At 43.3% G+C, this 18715-nt stretch overlaps 1 protein-coding gene across 1 annotated transcript; it reads right to left on the bottom strand.

The window, feature by feature from the left end:
• Positions 1-4234: 4234 nt before the first annotated feature.
• LOC310985171 (E3 ubiquitin-protein ligase TRIM21-like) lies at positions 4235-5878 on the bottom strand (the record flags this gene model as incomplete). Its single annotated transcript, XM_083970665.1, has 1 exon — positions 4235-5878. The coding sequence occupies one exon, from the start codon at positions 5876-5878 to the stop codon at positions 4235-4237; it is 1644 nt and encodes a 547-aa protein (XP_083826791.1).
• Positions 5879-18715: the final 12837 nt, after the last annotated feature.

Here is an 18715-nt window from a genome sequence, read left to right as displayed (position 1 = left end):
TTATTGTTTCTGCACTTTGCCTAGACGAAAAACTCTGTTTTCAGGGCGAAAAAGGGAATTTTTTGGATATTGGTCCTAGAGTTGTAAAATCCGTTGTCCCACCGTTTTTGTGTAAACACCCAAAACGGATCATTTATGAAACAATGATGTCATACTCCCCACCACTCTAACCTGCAATCTGAGCCACACCGCTAGAGGTTACAGTCTATGGACGTAACAACAACAATAGTGGACTACACTCAGTCCCTTGGACACTGCGGCTGAATCTCACCGTTAAATCATCACCAATCATCATATTTGCTCTGACACGACTCCCGGAACATTTAATCCAGTTATAATGTTTGGAGTTTGAATAGAGAGGAAGAGCTTTCCCTCTTGTTCTCATCAGTTTTTGTAGTTTATTTGGGGCAGTGCCACACTTAGTGGATGTACTACAGCGTTAAGAGTCGTTTTTCTAGTTGATCTACACGCAGATATTTCTTGAAACAATGACGTGTTTACGGAAATCTTCCTAGCCTAGTTTCCTGTCTATGGTTATTGTAGTACGTTACTATGTCACAAGATGCTGAGCTTGTTGATTTATTAGATTATTTAACATCCACAAACTCAAAACACGTTTTCATGACGTCACTGAAAGAGAAAACCTCTGACAGAGCTGAGCTGAGTGACAAGGACACTGTGTTTCCTCTGGCTGCTTCACAATAAAAGTGTGAGGCTTTTATTGTGAAAGAGCTGCAGGAAGTGTGAAGTAAGGCAGCAGTAGGAAGTGATAACTTGACAGCATGAAAGCAGGAAATGAGGTGAAGTAGAGAGTGAAGCTCCGAGACTGAGTGAGGAGTTGTAAAAGTCCTGAGCAGAGACACAGAGACAGTTTAAAGTGGACTATAGTGTCTCTGTGGACAAACAGCCTCAGGTCTGTTGTGAGCCAGTTCACTAGAGTCAGTGTGACATGAAGAGAGTGAGTAGAGATGAAGCTCAGTGTTAAAGCTGCTGCTCACACAGTGAATATGATGAGCTGTACTCACCAGTGTTTGGTAGAGACTCTGCTGTGTTGCTGACAAACTCCTGATGGACTCACTTTGACTTTCTGTCTCGTGTCTGCTGCAGCTCAGTCGTCCTCCTCTCACACTTTACTTTCACTTCTGGACGCTGACGCTCAACGTTCCTCTGGTTCCAGTGTTTCCAGTTTTCTGCTCCTCCCACTGCAGCTAGATGTGTCTGTGCTTTTATTATGAAACAGCAGGTTTTATCTGGTGAATATGGGGCAAAGGTGGAAGTGCACCTGATGGATAGAATCAATATTTATCTAGTTACACTTAAACTTTCACATTAAAAATATTTATTTACTGTACATTATATACTGTAGATGGCAGTAGATGGAAGTGTTAAATATGTGTTTACAGACTACAGTGTTCACACCAGAGAAATTACACAACACTGAGAAAATGAATAATATGAATACAAGAGAGCAATATAACAGAATAAATCTAAATGAAAGTGCAGTGATGTGAATATAGTTGTCAGATCACTAATTAAACACAAATAACACAGAAATGTTTGTGATTAGAACATAATGAACTGAGTTGTAAAAATACATAAATACTATACTAAAATACTATAGCCTGATCTGAACAATGTGACAAACAAACGGACACAGAGACAAACATTTTACTGTCACTGTAGTCGACTCTATGTGGTCAGATCAGTTTCACGGTCTTTCTCCTGAGAACAAGATCCCTCCTTGTAGTGTGTGACTGTGGAGCCACATTTCAAGGAGCATCTTTGAACAGCCAATTGTTTTTTTTTGGGCTTTTTGCCTTTATTTGATAGCACATAGTGAGATAGACAGGAAAGGGGTAGACAGAGAGAGGGGGAATGACATACAGGAAAGGTCTGCCCGACGCGGGATTCGAACCGCCTGCGTTGAGGACTGTAGCCTCTACATGAGAGAGGGGCGGCTGCTTTAACCACTGCGCCACGCACCGCCCCTGAACAGCCTAGCCTCTGTCTAGGCAAATAACCAAGTCCAGTTGCGTTTGATTTAAATTTCTTGGGGATAACGATGACCGGGACAAATGAGAATATTCACAGGCTTGTGGAGACTGACTCTTTCAGGTTCAAGTCGCAGATGAAACTAGAGTCTCTCACCCAGGGCCATTGCTAGGAATTCTGGGCCCCCTTAAAGAAAACTAAAGTGGGCCCCTACCCCCTTAAATCAAGAGAACAACATCCAGGTCACCTTTCTGCTTGGCAAAGCCAGAGTTGACAGCAGCTGTCCTAGCAGTCAGAGTGAACTCATTGTTAAAGGCAGAGTTGGATTTGGCCTCTTGAAGTACCTTAACAACGCTCGTCATGCCAGAGTTTTGTTGGTTGGTTTGTTTATGGATAAGAGAAAAGAAAGAAATATTTCAAAAAGAAATATTTCAGCTCATAAACACAAGATGTGTGTGTGGAGGACTCAGACCTGTGATCAGTCTGAGAGAAGCACAGACACGGAGCCAAGAAGAGATTCAAACAAAGCTTTATTCGTTATTCTTTAGATTACAAATCAGCAGAGCGAGACAAGTAAATAATCAAGACAAATAAAAGCAGAGATGTTCACAAGTCTTTTTTTGCAAGTCCAAGTCAAGTCTCAAGTCTTTGGTCACGAGTCCGAGTCAAGTCTCAAGTCTTTGTGGGGTGAGACTTCATCAAGTCTCAAGTCTTTGGTCACGAGTCCGAGTCAAGTCTCAAGTCTTTGTGGGGTGAGACTTCATCAAGTCTCAAGTCTTTGGTCACGAGTCCAAGTCAAGTCTCAAGTCTCTAAAAAATAAAAGTCTCCTGTCTCTTCTGGTTGTAAGGACCCTTCTATCATCTGCTGCTATCCGGTCTACTAAGGATACTGCACAGCTATATCTAAGAGATTCAAAGCATTTACTGTAGGTTATTATCACTCCTTTATCTATACAGTATTGATTAGTTGTTTATTATATGATCACTTTAAACATGATATTGCAATGCAATATGAAGAAAACACACAAATGCTGCACATAAAGATGTGAGCTATAGGCTACCATCCAGACTTTATGACCTATAATTAACAGCCTAAATCAGTTTCCATGTTGTTCATCTGGGTTTTCTGAATTCAACAAAGCAAAAAAAAGCAAAAAAAAGAAAAGAAAGGAGTGCAGAGGGGCAGAGCAGCCTTGATTCTTTCTTGACTCAGAATACAGTTTCCTTTAAAGGAAAGCTTTCATTAAAACCTTTCTGGAACCGCATGTTTCTGAGAGAAGAACTGGTTGTTATTATTTTTTTAATAAGCTGCGTCAACTCATGGGGCGTGTCGACACGTCCAGACTTCCATACGGGCCTTCAGTCATATTTCGCAGCAAAAACATAAATAAACAGGAGGATTTAGCCTACAGTAGCCTGATATGTGCCAGTTATGCAGCAGCTAGTCCCCGTGAAGGAAGGTCTGACAACAAACGGAAGTTGTACCTCATATGTAGGCTACGGACGGTGCCGCTATTAAAAAAAAAAAAAAAAAGCCGGTTCACAGTCACCTGTCACTCACCCGCAGCTGACTGCGCTGTCAGAGGAGCTCTGCTGTTCCTTTCTCTTTAGACACTGGTGTTTGGCTTCACTCTGTAGGAGTTCAATATGAAGATCTAACCTCCATCTGAATAACGTTACCGGCCATGTGGAGCTGCTCCGCTAGTGGTGTGTTAACGGCAAAAAAAAAGACAGTCGGTCGTCCTGTCAGGAGGGAGGCACGAGCCAAAAAAAAAAAAAGATTGTTCACGAGTCTCAAAACACGAGTCCGAGTCGAGTCTGAAGTCTTTTGGGCACGAGTCCAAGTCAAGTCTGAAGTCTCTGTGGGTGCGACTTAAGTGCGACTCGAGTCCCCATCTCTGAATAAAAGCAAACATTCATCAAATAAACATCAAATTTAGTTTTTATTTTCCCCTCTTTACAGTCACTGTGTATAAAGATGGACAATGTGATTGGCTACAGGTAATAAACCCCACCCCTTTGGACTTGAAATGACATCACTTGCACAAAATGGCAGCAAGTGTTTCTGGGATATTTTGGCTTTGTTGGCGTCCATCTTTATAAACAACTGAAGACAAGAGGATGACTCGGGTATTTATCAAACAATAAAAAATAACATCACACTGAGGATCCACACATGTTCAATCAATAAAGATCAATCAGTTCATCAAACCACAAATCAAAACCAAGTAATCCCATTGGTTTACTCAGTTTGATTGACAGGACAGATGATCAGAGGTGCAGAGTTTTTATCTCCATCATTAAGACAGGGATTGAAGAATGGGTGTAGTTTGTCAGTGAAGCAGCAGCCAGTGAAGGAGTAGATGAGAGCTGCAGCATCTACGTCATAAAAGGAGACCAGACCCTCCTCATAATCCACAAACACCCCCACCTTCTCAAGACCAGACCTCAGAGTGAGACGGACAGGGGGGTCATCACCAGCTGTGTACTCATTTCCATTTCTCAAATATATCGTCCAGTTACCATCCTGAGGACTCAGGTTGATTGTTCCCTTCCTGTTGATCAACTCTCTGGCCACTCCCACATCCCACTTAGTTTTTCCTTTAACCAGAACCTCAAAGTAAAATCTGCCTGAAGAGAAACTCTGTTTTCCTATGACACTGACACATTTATCAAATCTCTCTGGGTTGTCTGGGAGATTCTTCCTCACATCACCACAGTGAACTTGTTTTCCATCATCAGACAGGATGAGATGAGGTTGTGCTGTATCAGGATCCAGAGTCACATCCACTGCAAACTGCTGGACCCTCTTCATCTCAGCCTCCATCATCTCCTTCATCTGTCCATGGAGCGTCTCCTCCAGCTGAGACACAGCTCTCACCACAGTCCCCTCATATGATGGTGGACGGACTATGACCTGTGTCCAGTCCTTGGTGGGTGGAGCAGCTTTCAGGGATGGGAAGCTTTGGAGGAGGTGGAGGTGGTCTTCAGAGAGTGAGAGCTGCTCCACCTCAGTGCTTCTCTTCTCCAGCTCAGAGATTTCCTGTTCCAGCTCTGTGATGAAGTCTTCAGCCTGTTTCTCTGAGCTTTTCTGTTTCTCTTCGATCTCCTTGATGAGCTGCTTCAGGCCTCTGTCAACAGAATCCTTCAGAGCAGTGAAGACCTCAACACCTTCTGCTTTCTCTCTGTCTGCAGCAGCTTTACTGATCTTCACTGACTGTTTCATCTCCTCAATCTTCAGTCGTCTCTTCTGGATCATCCACTGAGTTTCAGCCTCTGTCTTCTGCAGCTCTGCCTTCTTTCCTTCATATTCTTCTCTCAGAGGAACAAACTCATGAGTCTTGTGGTCTAAAACAGAGCAGAGCATGCAGACACATGTCTGGTCGGTCTGACAGAACAGCTCCAGAGGTTTATCGTGCTTCCTACACATCCTGTCCTCCAGGTTCTCCACAGGCTCCATCAGCTGATGTCTCCTCAGACGTGACAGTGTCAGATGAGGCTCCAGGTGAGTCTCACAGTAGGAGGTCAGACACACCAGGCAGGACTTCAGGGCCTTCAGTTTGGTTCCAGTGCAGACGTCACAGGGAACTTCTCCTGGTTTGGAAACTTGTTGCTCTGAGCTGCTGCTGCTGGTTTTCTGTTGAACTTCACGTCTGAACTGAGCAACAACCTCAGAGAACAGAGTGTTGATGTCAAGTTGAGGTCTTGTTTCAAAACCCCTCTTACACATTGGACACTGACACCTGTCACTAACGTCCCAGTGCTGAGTGATGCAGCTCTGACAGAAGTTGTGTCCACATGGTGTAGTGACTGGATCAGTGAAGACATCCAGACAGATGGAGCACAGAAACTGATCTTCAGACCTCAGGTTGCTGGCAGCAGACATGTCTACACACTGAGGGAGAGAAAACAAACATTCATTTAAAAAGTCTGTCACAGTCACAGGTCATCGTAAGTGCTGAAGTTGAAAGTAACTTGATTGGTTTCAGTTCTTGAAGACGGTTCGCCTTCTTATTAACAATGAGACCAGAGGAACTGATAAAGAACGATCCATGTTTAGCTTTAGGGAAATAAACAGATCAACAGGACGGCCCCACCCCCCAGATAGAGAACTGGACTTGTTTTGCTTCTTGAAAACAGTTCACCCCCACCCCTTCCCAGGTGTAAATCAAAACCCAAGACATGGAGGCTATCAATAAGCACATTACCTCAGTGGACAGCAACATCAAGTTCACAAGGGAGGATACGAAGGACAATGCTGTGCCCATTGATGCGAATGGTAGTCTGCAATTGAATTCAACTGAAAAAACCACAAACATGGAACAACACTTCCTGTTTGACCCCCACCACCCACTGGAGCACAAACTGGGCGTCAGATCATTACGACACTGGGCCTTGAAGGTTCCCTCAAAGGTAGAAGGAAAACAGAGAAAACTGTCACACATCAAGAAAGTACTTAAAACCTGTGGCTACCCTAAGTGGACTTTATCAAATCTCTAAAAAGGCACCACAAGGAAAGAGACGGTTTCAGATGAAGAACAAAATGACCAATGAAAAACATTCTGCATGTGGCATCTGAGAAATTCAAAGGATTCTACCACAAACACAAGATCCAGGTGAACTTCAGACTTGGCCAGACCTTAAGGCAAATGCTGGTCCATGGGTCTGCCAGTGGGCCTGCTGCAGGGTAGTCAGCCGGGAGCCACCCCTCACAGATGTTTCGCCCCTTTAATCCCGGAACATCTCAGGGTGGTGGGGCAGTGCCAGGGACGTCTCCCTGCCACTCCCTGCAGCTGGCTTGCGAATCCTTCCCCACGCTCAGCACACCCCAAGCCCCATCCAGGAGTTTTTCATGGCTGATCTAAGTACCAACCTCGAGGCAGGGACTCCTTTCAGCCCTGTTAAAGTCCCCGGAGATGGCCCTTGGGGGGTGGTTTCTGCAGTAGAGACACGCACCAACGGCACCAGCCCCATCAAATCACCCTGAAGTTCCTGCAGTGGACATGTGCCTAATTCTGTACTGGGAGCCCTCCCCAGACAGTTTAACCCTCACACCTTGGCCCATGTGACCCTAACGACTCACATGATGGGTAGCCAACAACCCTCAGGACCCCCCCCCCCCCCCCAAGGTGTTGTCCCCACCTAGGATTGAATACCTGGGACTCTTAAGCCCCTTTCCCACTGGCAAAAAGCCCAATTAAACCCGCTAACAATTGGCTTAGGACCACAGTGGGAAAGGGTCACTGACCTGCATCAAACAACTCTGCAATCAACACGGGTTTTAATTGGCTCACCTCTGATTGTCTTGCAAAGCGGCATCTGAGTCCGTCCACATGGATACGTGTTTCAGTGAATCCACAAATATTTTTATTGTTTCTGCATTATGCCTGGACGAAAAACTCTGTTTTCAGGGCGAAAAAGGGATTTTTTTGGATATTGGTCCTAGAGTGGTAAAATCCGTTGTCCCACCGTTTTTGTGTAAACACCCAAAACGGATCATTTATGAAACGATGATGTCATACGCCCCACCACTCTAACCTGTAATCTGAGCCACACCGCTAGACGTTACAGTCTATGGAAGTAACAACAAAAACGGCCGACTACTATCAGTCTCTTAGACACTGCAACTGAATCTCACCGTTAAATCATCACCAAACATCATATTTGCTCTGACACGACTCCCGGTCAACATTTAATCCAGTTATAATGTTTGGAGTTTGAACAGAGCGGAAGAGCTTTCCCTCTTGTTCTCATCAGTTTTTGTAGTTTATTTGTGGCAGTGCCACACTCAGGCCTGGTGGATGTACTACAGCATTAAGAGTCGTTTTTCTAGTTGATCTACACGCAGATATTTCTTGAAACAATGACATGTTTACGGTAGGGCCGGGACTCGATTAAAAAAATTAATCGAATTAATTAGAGGCTTTGTAATTAATTAATCGCAATTAATCGCATTTTAATCGCATACAAATATTTGACCTGAGGACAGTGAGAAGCATTTTTTTAGTATACCATTGAATGACTGAATACATAAGCTTAAAGCAGAAGTAAGTGATATATTTGTGTTAATATAAGTCTTAAATAGTTATATCTTCCGACAGCAATCACTTACATAGAGTGTTTGGACCGAAACACGGGTCTGTCAGTCCCTCTGCTCTGCTCTGAGCCGAGGAGAAAACTTTTCTCGTATCCTACAGTTTTTATCCAATGAGGAGAGAGAACGGCATGCAGGGCTGTGTGTGCAGCCAAGGGACGCCGTGAATGTGGTGACGTAGGGACGAGGACTGTTATGGTGCGTTCAAGGCAACTCGTAACTCGTGTTTTTCCGACCTGTGAAGTCGTACCAGTTCGATCTGGTACGAGTTCACGGGTCGGAAGTTACGAGTGGCCGTTATAGTGACTTTCACAGGTAAAACAGGTCGGAAAAACACGAGTGGGTTGCCTGAAACGCTACAAAGTTGTAAGTTGTGACTTGAAGCTGTAATTTACGGTTTCAAAAGCCTGCCTGGAACGCAGCATTAGCCAAAACGACCGGATCGCTTACTTCTGCTTTAAGCATTCAAGGTGGTACTTAACCAAGACCAACAGACTAGGGATGCAAATTGTATCAATATGTATCAAATATCAATGAATTCATTAATTGATATTTGATACATACAGATTAAATGGTCTTTCCTTCCAATACACTATGATGATTACTGTAGTATTTAACTAGGCTACTTAAATCACAGTAGCATAAACTGATTTGTTGGACTCAGCCTGATGTAAACATAGAGAGCCTAAGCGGAAGCAGGAAGTAACGGTCACCATGGGACCTCAACTCTGAAAAACTCGCCATTCAAATGAACGGGACTGAAAGTTTTATTTCGTGATCCGATTGAATTGTGCCATGAGAAAAGAATATGTCCTCTACCTGTTCACATCACGTTTCATCCCGAGAAATCAGCAGTTTGTTGTAAAACTATTGTAAAATAAAATTCGGAAGAATCTGTAACCAGAAAGACTACAAGTCGCGTAGGTGACGTCACACACCAAATGCCGCCCTTTCCCGTGTCAGTTGGTGACGTATTTTTTGTGGGACACAGATCTGTAGTCCGTAGAGCGGTCTTTACACAAAATACATTCTTCTGTTGCCGTTTTATGATAAACGGCTGATTTCTCGGCATGAAACGTGATGGCGGGCGCACCGCACGTAGACACACGTGAGAAAAAAAAAAAAGAAAAAAAAAGTGAAAAAAAATATATATATTTTTAAATAGGTGCGATTAAATGCGTTAATTTTTTTAACGCGTTAATTTTTGTGTAATTAATTAATCGTAATTAATGCGTTAAAGTCCCGGCCCTAGTTTACGGAGATCTTTTTCACCACCAATAACAAAAAGATCGTTTTGGGGGAAGCACCGTGTTTCCACTTGGACAAGGCCTCACACTGGTGTTTAGAACTGAAGAAGCCTCTTCGGCGGCGAACCGTCTTCAAGAACCAAAGCAAGTCCAGCTGTCTTCAACTTCAGCACCTGATGATTCATTTAAAATAATGTTCTGTGTCTTTAAAGGTGTACAGAAAAGAAAATTGAATTTAAGCCCACTCTGGGTCATAAAATGAGTGTAATAACTCATCTATCAGACGATGTAGGCCAAACTTTGTGCAAAATTCTATTTTTGAGTAAATCCGGGATGAAAGTGTGTATTTTTTTTTTCGCATTGGATAATGCAGGCGCACGGATTATACGTCAGCCTGTACACGATTCACCAGCCACTGATATTGGATCCATCATCCATCATTCAAACGTCTGAGACACGCACACACACACGGAGCTCGGGCTCGCCCCAAGCTTTGAATGTCCCGCCCGCTCGATAACGACCAATCAAATTCGTTTTCCTCACTCGGGTAAACTCGTGTTGCAGCTCGTGACAACTCGGCGCGACAAACAGGACAAATGGCCATTTCTGTACACCTTTAAGACTGTGGTTCTCTACCTGGGGGTGGGGTCGTCCTGTTGACCTGTTTATTTCCCTAAAGTTCAACATGGATCCTTCTTCATTAGTTCTTCTCTCATTGTTAATGACTGATAGAAATATTGTCTGAAGGGCTGTGAAGCTTTTCCACCTGTAGGGGGCGTGGTGGAGGAAGTTTGAGAAGCTCTGGTTTCAAGTAAATCTGTTTACCCTGACATCAGTGTGTAAGTGAAATTCAGCCTAGTTTCCTGTCTATGGTTATTGTAGTACGTTACTATGTCACAAGATGCTGAGCTTGTTGATTTATTAGATTATTTAACATTCACAAACTCAAAACATGTTTTCATGACGTCACTGAAAGAGAAAACCTTTGACAGAGCTGAGCTGAGTGACAAGGACACTGTGTTTCCTCTGGCTGCTTCACAATAAAAGTGTGAGGCTTTTATTGTGAAAGAGCTGCAGGAAGTGTGAAGTAAGGCAGCAGTAGGAAGTGATAGCTTGACAGCATGAAAGCAGGAAATGAGGTGAAGTAGAGAGTGAAGCTCCGAGACTGAGTGAGGAGTTGTAAAAGTCCTGAGCAGAGACACAGAGACAGTTTAAAGTGGACTATAGTGTCTCTGTGGACAAACAGCCTCAGGTCTGTTGTGAGCCAGTTCACTAGAGTCAGTGTGACATGAAGAGAGTGAGAAGAGATGAAGCTCAGTGTTAAAGCTGCTGCTCACACAGTGAATATGATGAGCTGTACTCACCAGTGTTTGGTAGAGACTCTGCTGTGTTGCTGACAAACACCTGATGGACTCACTTTGGCTTTATGTCTCGTCTCTGCTGCAGCTCAGTCGTCCTCCTCTCACACTTTACTTTCACTTCTGGACGCTGACGCTCAACGTTCCTCTGGTTCCAGTGTTTCCCGTTTTCTGCTCCTCCCACTGCAGCTAGCGGTGTCTGTGCTTTTATTGTGAAACAGCAGGTTTTATCTGGTGAATATGGGGCAAAGGTGGAGGTTCACCTGACGGGGGGAATTCATATTTATCTAGTTACACTTTAAACGGTCACATTACAAATATTTATTTACATTAGAGTACACCTGTTTGGCGCTGTGCCATCTCCTAGTTGTGCAAGCTATGCACTGAGGAAAACTGCTGATGATAACCAGTCTGAGTTTTTGGATGAGGTGATTCAGTTCACTGTCTGCTGGTAAACTGTAAAAATGAAAAATTTGACTATTTTTCTTCAAATCTAAACCCTAACATCACAGAATGCGTGATTGTTTTTTGTAAAAACAAAAAACAAAAAAACAGTTAGATTAAAATATGTGGTTTATTGTAAGTTTTAATGGGAGTCAATGGGAGAATCTTTTTTTTTTTTTTAAATGTGCCGCTACAGAAAAACAAATGATGGTACAAAGCCAGTATTTTGAGAAATCCTTGACCTATCCAAGACTGATTAAAAAAAATACCCCAGCCACTTGACATTTGTTTTTCAGAAAATATCTAACTTTTTGTGTTTTTTGTTTTTCATTAAAAAAAAAAAAAAAAACGGTGACATCAAGGAATCAAATTGGCATTTCAAGGGTTAAAATCCTTAGAATTATTGAATATTTGGTAGTTTTGGACAGAGGAGAAGTGGTTTAAGAGATTTATGCAGAAAGAAATATGAATCTGTAAGATTTTTAGAGCAGTTTTTCAGAAGTGGAAATTTTGTCTGAAGTGGTACAAGTGTATGCAAAATTTGTGTCACTGTGTTCTGCTGCCCAAAACTTGACTTCAACAGTTTGTCATGAGGAAGACTTAATTACAAAAAGTTGTGTCACTATCACCAACCCTGACAGAATGGGGGCCAAAAGGAGATAAACATTTTGCCAAAAATAGGCAGAGTTGGATTTGGACTTGAACTGACAGCACTTCAATGTCAATGTCAATTTATTTATATATAGCACATTTCATATGGCAAGCATAGACTCAATGTGCTTCACGATAAAAGCAAGATGCAATACATGTTGAGTACATATTAAAACAAACAAAAGGTTAGTGCATATTAAAACAGAAGCCAATGTGTTAAGACAAACAAACAAACAAACAACAACAAAAAAACTAATTAAAAGCTTGCGAGAACAGGTATGTTTTAAGATTGCGCTTAAAAGAAGATGTTGTTGGAGATGTGCGGAGTTCAATGGGCAGAGAGTTCCATAGTGTTGGACCATAAAAACTGAAAGCACCTTGAGCTGATTTTGACTGTATACGTGGAATATTGAGAAGAGATTTACATGAGGATCTGAGGTATCTGTCAGGTGTGTACTGGGTGAGCATGTCAGAAACATAGGGAGGGGCAGCACTGTTAAGAGATTTAAAAACAATAAGTAAAATTTTAAAATCAATTCTATATTTAACAGGGAGCCAGTGGAAAGACTTTAAAACCGGAGTGATGTGATCGTACTTGTGTGTTTTTGATAGAATTCTGGCTGCAGCATTTTGAATGAGTTGAAGTTTATTAAGTGAATGGTTTGTTAATCCGGGGAAAAGAGCGTTACAGTAGTCTAAGCGGCTAGAAATGAATGCATGAACCAGTTTTTCCGAGTCTGATACAGATAAAAGTGATCTAACTTTAGAAATGTTCCGTAGGTGATAAAAGGCAGTTTTGGAAATAAAAGAGATGTGCTTTTGGAAGTTAAGGTCTTCGTCGAAAATCACACCTAGGTTTCTGACGTGTTCACTGGAAGATGAAGACAGTAACGACGTGACCTGGTGCCTCAGTGCCTTTGGGCCCACCAACAGAATTTCTGTTTTGTCCTCATTCAATTGAAGGAAGTTATCTGTCATCCAGCGGTGGACATCACTAATGCACTGGACAAGATCCTCAAGTGGACTTAGGTGGTTTGCAGAAACAGATACATATAATTGTGTGTCATCGGCATAGGAGTGATATGATATGTTATGCTGTCGAATTATGGAACCAAGTGGGAGCATGTATAAATTGAACAGGAGAGGGCCAAGAATGGACCCCTGAGGAACACCACATGGATAGCTAACATGATCTGATTTAAAGTCACCAAGAGAGACTGAGAATGATCTATTCATGAGGTAGGATGAAAGCCAGTTAAGAGCAGTGCCCCTGAGGCCTACGCAATGCTCAAGGCGATGAAGCAAAATGGTATGGTCCACCGTATCGAAAGCGGCACTGAGATCGAGTAGAACCAGAACAGAAACTTTACCATTGTCGGAATTAATTTTAAGATCATTAACAACCCGCACAAGAGCGGTTTCTGTACTATGATTGTTTCTGAAGCCAGACTGATACAAGTCAAATAAATTATGTTGTGACAGATGTTCATGTAATTGCTGATATACAACCTTTTCTAAAATTTTTCCCAAGAATGGCAAATTTGAGATTGGCCTGTAGTTGCTAGTGACCAGTGGATCCAGGTTGCTCTTTTTTAACAATGGAGTGACTAAAGCATGCTTGAGTGTAGTAGGGAAAATTCCGGAGAGCAGAGAGGTATTAACAATCTTAAGAACATCGTATTCCAGACACTCAAAGACACCTTTAAAATACTTGGTGGGCATAACATCAAGAGTGCAGGTTGCAGAACTTAGTTGTTGAACCACTTTTTGTAAATCACAACTCTGTACAAGGTTGAAACTGGACAAAGAGTTGGCACTGTGGCACACTGGAGTAGTATGAGAGTCACTTGTACCCGTGCGAGTAGAAATGATATTGTTCCTAATGTTGGTAACCTTAGATTTAAAATACAAAAATAAAAAGGCAAATTCATTGCACTTTCCTGAGGAATAAAGCTCAGCAGGTAGTGGTCTGGCTGGGTTGACCAGTCTATCAATTGTACTGAATAGAAACTTAGAATTTTTAACATTGTTGGCAATAATTTGTGAGAAATAGTACTGCCTGCATTGTTTAATTACAGAGTTATAGTTGCTGAGCGAATCCTTGTAATCTGTATAATCAGCCTGCAGTTTTGTTTTACGCCACTTGCGTTCAGATTTACGACAATCTCTTTTGAGTGTTTTCACTCTTTCTGTATTTCTCCATGGTGCTTTAGCTTTGCCAACGATTGTCTTAGTTTTGTATGGAGCTATATCATCCAGAATTTGCGTCACAGACTGATTGAAATTAATGACCAAATTGTCACACAGACACAAAGAAGGGTCAGAATTATAATAACAATCAGACTGTTCCCTGGTACTGTATCTGGTGATGAAATTATTCAGTATGCCAGGAGACAAGAAGCGCAGTCTGCGGGATTTAGATGCAGGCACTTGTTTGGTCAGTATAGTCATGTCGAAGAAGATACAAAAGTGGTCTGAAATGCCAACATCCAAAATACAGTTCATGACTACACCAATGCCTTTAGAAATGATAAGGTCGAGAGTATGACCTTGATTGTGAGTAGGGCCAGCAGTGTGCTGAATAAGATCAAACGTTGATAGCATGCCAGTAAACTGACTGGAGAGAGGATCAGTGGGAGTATCAATATGGATGTTGAAATCCCCAGAAATAAGAATTGAATCATAATCAACAGTGATTTTTGATAGAAGATCAGCAAATTCATCTACAAAACCTTTTTTAAGCTTTGGTGGACGATAAATAGTGAGTACTAGACACGGATGGGCAAACCTCATGTCCATTGCTAAATACTCAAAAGTGTTGTAGCTACCAAATAGCATGTTTCGGCTTGAGAGACAGTCTGAGAAAATGGCAGCCACACCACCACCCCTTCTGTCTGCTCTAGAGCAATGTAGAGACGTATAATTTGGCGGGGATGCTTCAATTAATTCCTTGCTGCCGGTTTCATCTAGCCAGGTTTCTGTGAGAAGAATACAATCAAGTCTGTGTGAAGTTATAAAATCGTTAATGATGAAAGTCTTATTAGAGAGAGATCTGACATTAAAAAGTGCAAACTTTAAAGTGCTTACAGAGTGACTAGATTTATCAGCAGTGGTAGAAGTAGGAATACTCTGGTTGTTCACCACGGTGGCAGGACCCAAACTATCATCATAGCTGAGTGCTACAGTTGGAGACACACAGATCTGATCAGGGTCATACCGTTGTGCATATCAGAATGAGTTAGAAGCTATGAATTGGATGAAATTAGTTATCAATTGCTTCGTTCCTAGTCTTTTTGGGTGCAGACCATCATTCTTGTACAGGTATGAATTAGACCAAAAGAGATCAAAGTTGGGGATGAAATTATAACCTGCGGCAGTACAGAAGTTTTTTAGCCAGTGATGAAGACTAAAGAGCCGGCTGAAACGTTCACATCCTTTGGAGGGAGCTGGGATGGGTCCAGACATAATGCAATGTCTTCCCAGACTCTCAACAGTGTAACACAGGGACTCCAAGTCTGCATATAATTGGCTGGATTTCCTAGCCATGACGTCATTCGTTCCTACGTGCGATATCACAATGTTTACTGTGGGATGCTTATCAATGAGCGCAGGAATGAGTTCAATTAAGTCACGAACCTTGCCGCCAGAGAGACAGTATGTGATAGCACCAGGTAGAGTTAGATATCTCACTACAGAGTCACCCACAATTAGAATTTCAGGACTGCTGCCTACCTGGCTGTCGCTGTAGGTGGAAAGTTTCGGTGGGAGCCGCGGGCTGGCTAGGCTAGCATTAGCATCGACACCAATCGTGTCAGGTGGGGCAGGCGGCGCATTGCCTGCAGGACCGCGGGGTGGTTGGCTAGCAGCTGGAGGGATGGTTGTTGTTGTTGCCGTTGGTCGACTAGTGGTGACAAGCGGCGCGCTACCCCGGTTGGAGGAACCAGGACTGCGGGGAGATTGACGAGTAACTGGAGGGCTGGCTGCTGGAGATCCACCGGGACCGCCGCCACAAGCCCCAGGCGGGGATGTGCATCGTCGCTGGCGCTTGTCAATAGGAGAGACGGCTGTTGAGCAGGGGTAGGTGTCAGGAGACCTGCGCCTTTTTCCGCTGCCAGGATTTACATTCAGCGACCGTGGAGGTGGCGCAGGCAGAGCAGCAAGAGGGGAGAAGAAGTTAGATAGTTCCAGGTCGGTAGCATCATCCTGGGAGTCGAACAGCGGGAGGGACGCTCTCTTTTTTCCCTTGGCCACTGTAGCCCAGGTGGAACAGCCAGGTGTCGGTTCGCCGAGCGAAGCTAGTCTGGAGCTGAGGTCCTCTTGTCGCTGCAGAAGGGCCGAGATGAGTTGCTCGATGGAGGTTAATTCACTCCGGATCTCAGAGATGGCCGAGGAGGTGACCATGTTTGCGTAGCATCTACCAGGATGACGAGCCCATTAGTAGAACTGAAAAATAATAATAAAAGAAACACAGCCAGGAGAGCGCCAGGACGGACACACAGGGAGATGTGCAGGAATGTTGATAGTGTGGACATCAGAGGAGCGGTTCCGACGGGAGCCCACAGCGGAGAAATGGCAGATTTCCAACCGGAATAGTAGTGGAGAAACTTACCATCAAGGGCCTGAGAACCAGGCCCGCTGCGATGTATCAACACTTGGTAAGTTTCAGTGTCTTTCCGTCCACTTTTCCTCTTCTCCTCCTTCTGACTGTAGTGACAGCTAGTGGATGTTTTCCCACGCTGTCAAGCCGAGGCCGGAGGTTGTTGAACTGTTTAAAAAATGTTCAACCTTCGGTCCACATCTGTCAGATGAGGGCCGAAATATTCACGGGGGGTTCCTGCATGAGGAGGTAGGCAGCCCAGCCCGTTTGGTGAGGAGAAAAACAAGAAAGGGGGTAAAAACGGCTAAAAGCCGGCCATACGTCAATGGCGGCTCGGGTCTGTGGCGCTGATGGCTGTTTTGGTTAAAAAAACGAGCGATCAGTCTATTCGATTACTAAAACAGGCAACCCGAAAAGGAGTACACTGTTTAAAAGACTGTATTTGTGCATGAGGTCGTTTTAAAAACCAAAGGAATTTGTTTAAAAAGCAGTTTAAGACGAGTTAAAATGACGGAGCTCCAACAGACTCACTCGAACGCAACGCATGCGCATCACTCCGGTCACTCTTGAAGTACCTTAACAACACTCGCCATGCCAGCATTTTGTTTGTTGGTTTGTTTATGGATGGAAAATGGACTCACGGCGACCAATAAGTCTCTGTGTTGTATCTGAAGAACGGCGTGGACTTTCACTGAACACAACGGTTCTGTATGACGGCACTGAATGAAGCGCAGCGTGTCAACCAGGTTACTCCTGTGTCAAATACCTCAGTAGCTCAAAGTGTCAGACTTGGCTCCTTCGCTTCCATCGTAGATCTAAAGAAATATTTCAGCTCATAAACACATTGAGCTCAAAGATCCACAGACATGAAGCCAAGAAAGGATTAAATCAAAGCTTTATTCATCATTCTTTAAATTACAACCAGCAGAGAGAGACAAATGAACAATCAGGCAGTGGCGGCTGGTGGTCAAATTAGTTGGGTGGGCTAATAAATAAATTATACCCATTAAATGGTTAACACAGCTAAAAGTTAGGGTTATCCCATCTCACAAAAGTATAGCAACTAACTAGGCCTACACACTGCATTAAGTAAGGGTCTAGTCCAAAAAAAAAAAAAAAAAACTTCACCTGGTTATCTCACACATACACACACAGTCTCTCTCTCTCTCTCTCTCTCTCTCTCTCTCTCTCTCTCTCTCTCTCTCTCTCTCTCTCTCTCTCTCTCACGCACGCACGCACGCACACACACACACCTACACACACACGCACGCAGCACGCACACACACCCGACGATATTGCTCAATTAATAAAAAAAAAAAAAAAAGAAAAGACGATATATGCAGCTCATATCGACGGCCTTTCTGGTCTGTTATCGCCATGTCATTTAAGTCTGGTGCTCCCAGTGAGTTCATGTTCAGCAAAGACAGTTTAGAGCAGTAAAGTAATGCTACCTGTGATGCTAGCGCCTAGCGCCGCTGTTTCTGTCTTCTCCCTCCCACAACAACACAACTTTTCCTCCGGTTCCTGTCATTGGTCTGAAAACAGCGCTGTTGGGCTAAATGAAATTAGCCCCAATGACAAGTGAACCAAGGGGGCGTTGTCATGACGCCTGTCAATCACTGACCCTGCGTCAGCCCGCTGCTGATTGGTCAGAACCGTTCGGCCTGTGGGCTGAATGAAGTTAGCCCCAACAGTCGGTGAATGGCGAGGGCGGGACCTGGCACCTGTCAATCATCCACAGTCGGAAAATGAATGAGAGTAGACTCGGTGAGCTGGGGCTGATTAAAATTAGCCCATTTAGAGATATCCTGTGTTTTTCTTGAAACTATTTAATATTGTTGCCAGTTCCGATTTTACTAAGACTTAAAACAATCTTTTGTATGTTATTTAGAGAATATAATATAGGCTATATATAATATTTTTTCCTCATCTTTTGTTGTGTAATGCAGGGAGGGCTTAGCCCCACTAGCCCATTGATACCAGCCGTCACTGCAATCAGGACTAATAAAAACAAACATTAATCAAATAGACATCAAATTTAGTTTTCCCCTCTTTACAGTCATTATGTATAAAAATGGACAATGTGATTGGCTGCAGGTCATAAACTCCGCCCCCTCCATGTTAGTAGATGGGACATGAGCCAAACTAAAGAAATACCCCATTGTTTGTCCAACTGATTTGGTTTTAAAGACCTGATCTTGAACGATTTGTTCCTACATAAAAGATAGTGTGTTTGGACATGTATGTGGGCGGGGCCTCGATGCTGAAGTCTGGCACAAAATGGCAGCAAGTGTTTCTGGGATCTTTTGGCTTTGTTGGCGTCCATCTTTAT

Source organism: Trachurus trachurus (genome assembly GCF_905171665.1).
Source record: "Trachurus trachurus genome assembly, chromosome: 1".
NCBI classification, from domain to species: Eukaryota; Metazoa; Chordata; class Actinopteri; order Carangiformes; family Carangidae; genus Trachurus; species Trachurus trachurus.
This window is presented reverse-complemented; position numbering and strand designations above follow the sequence as displayed.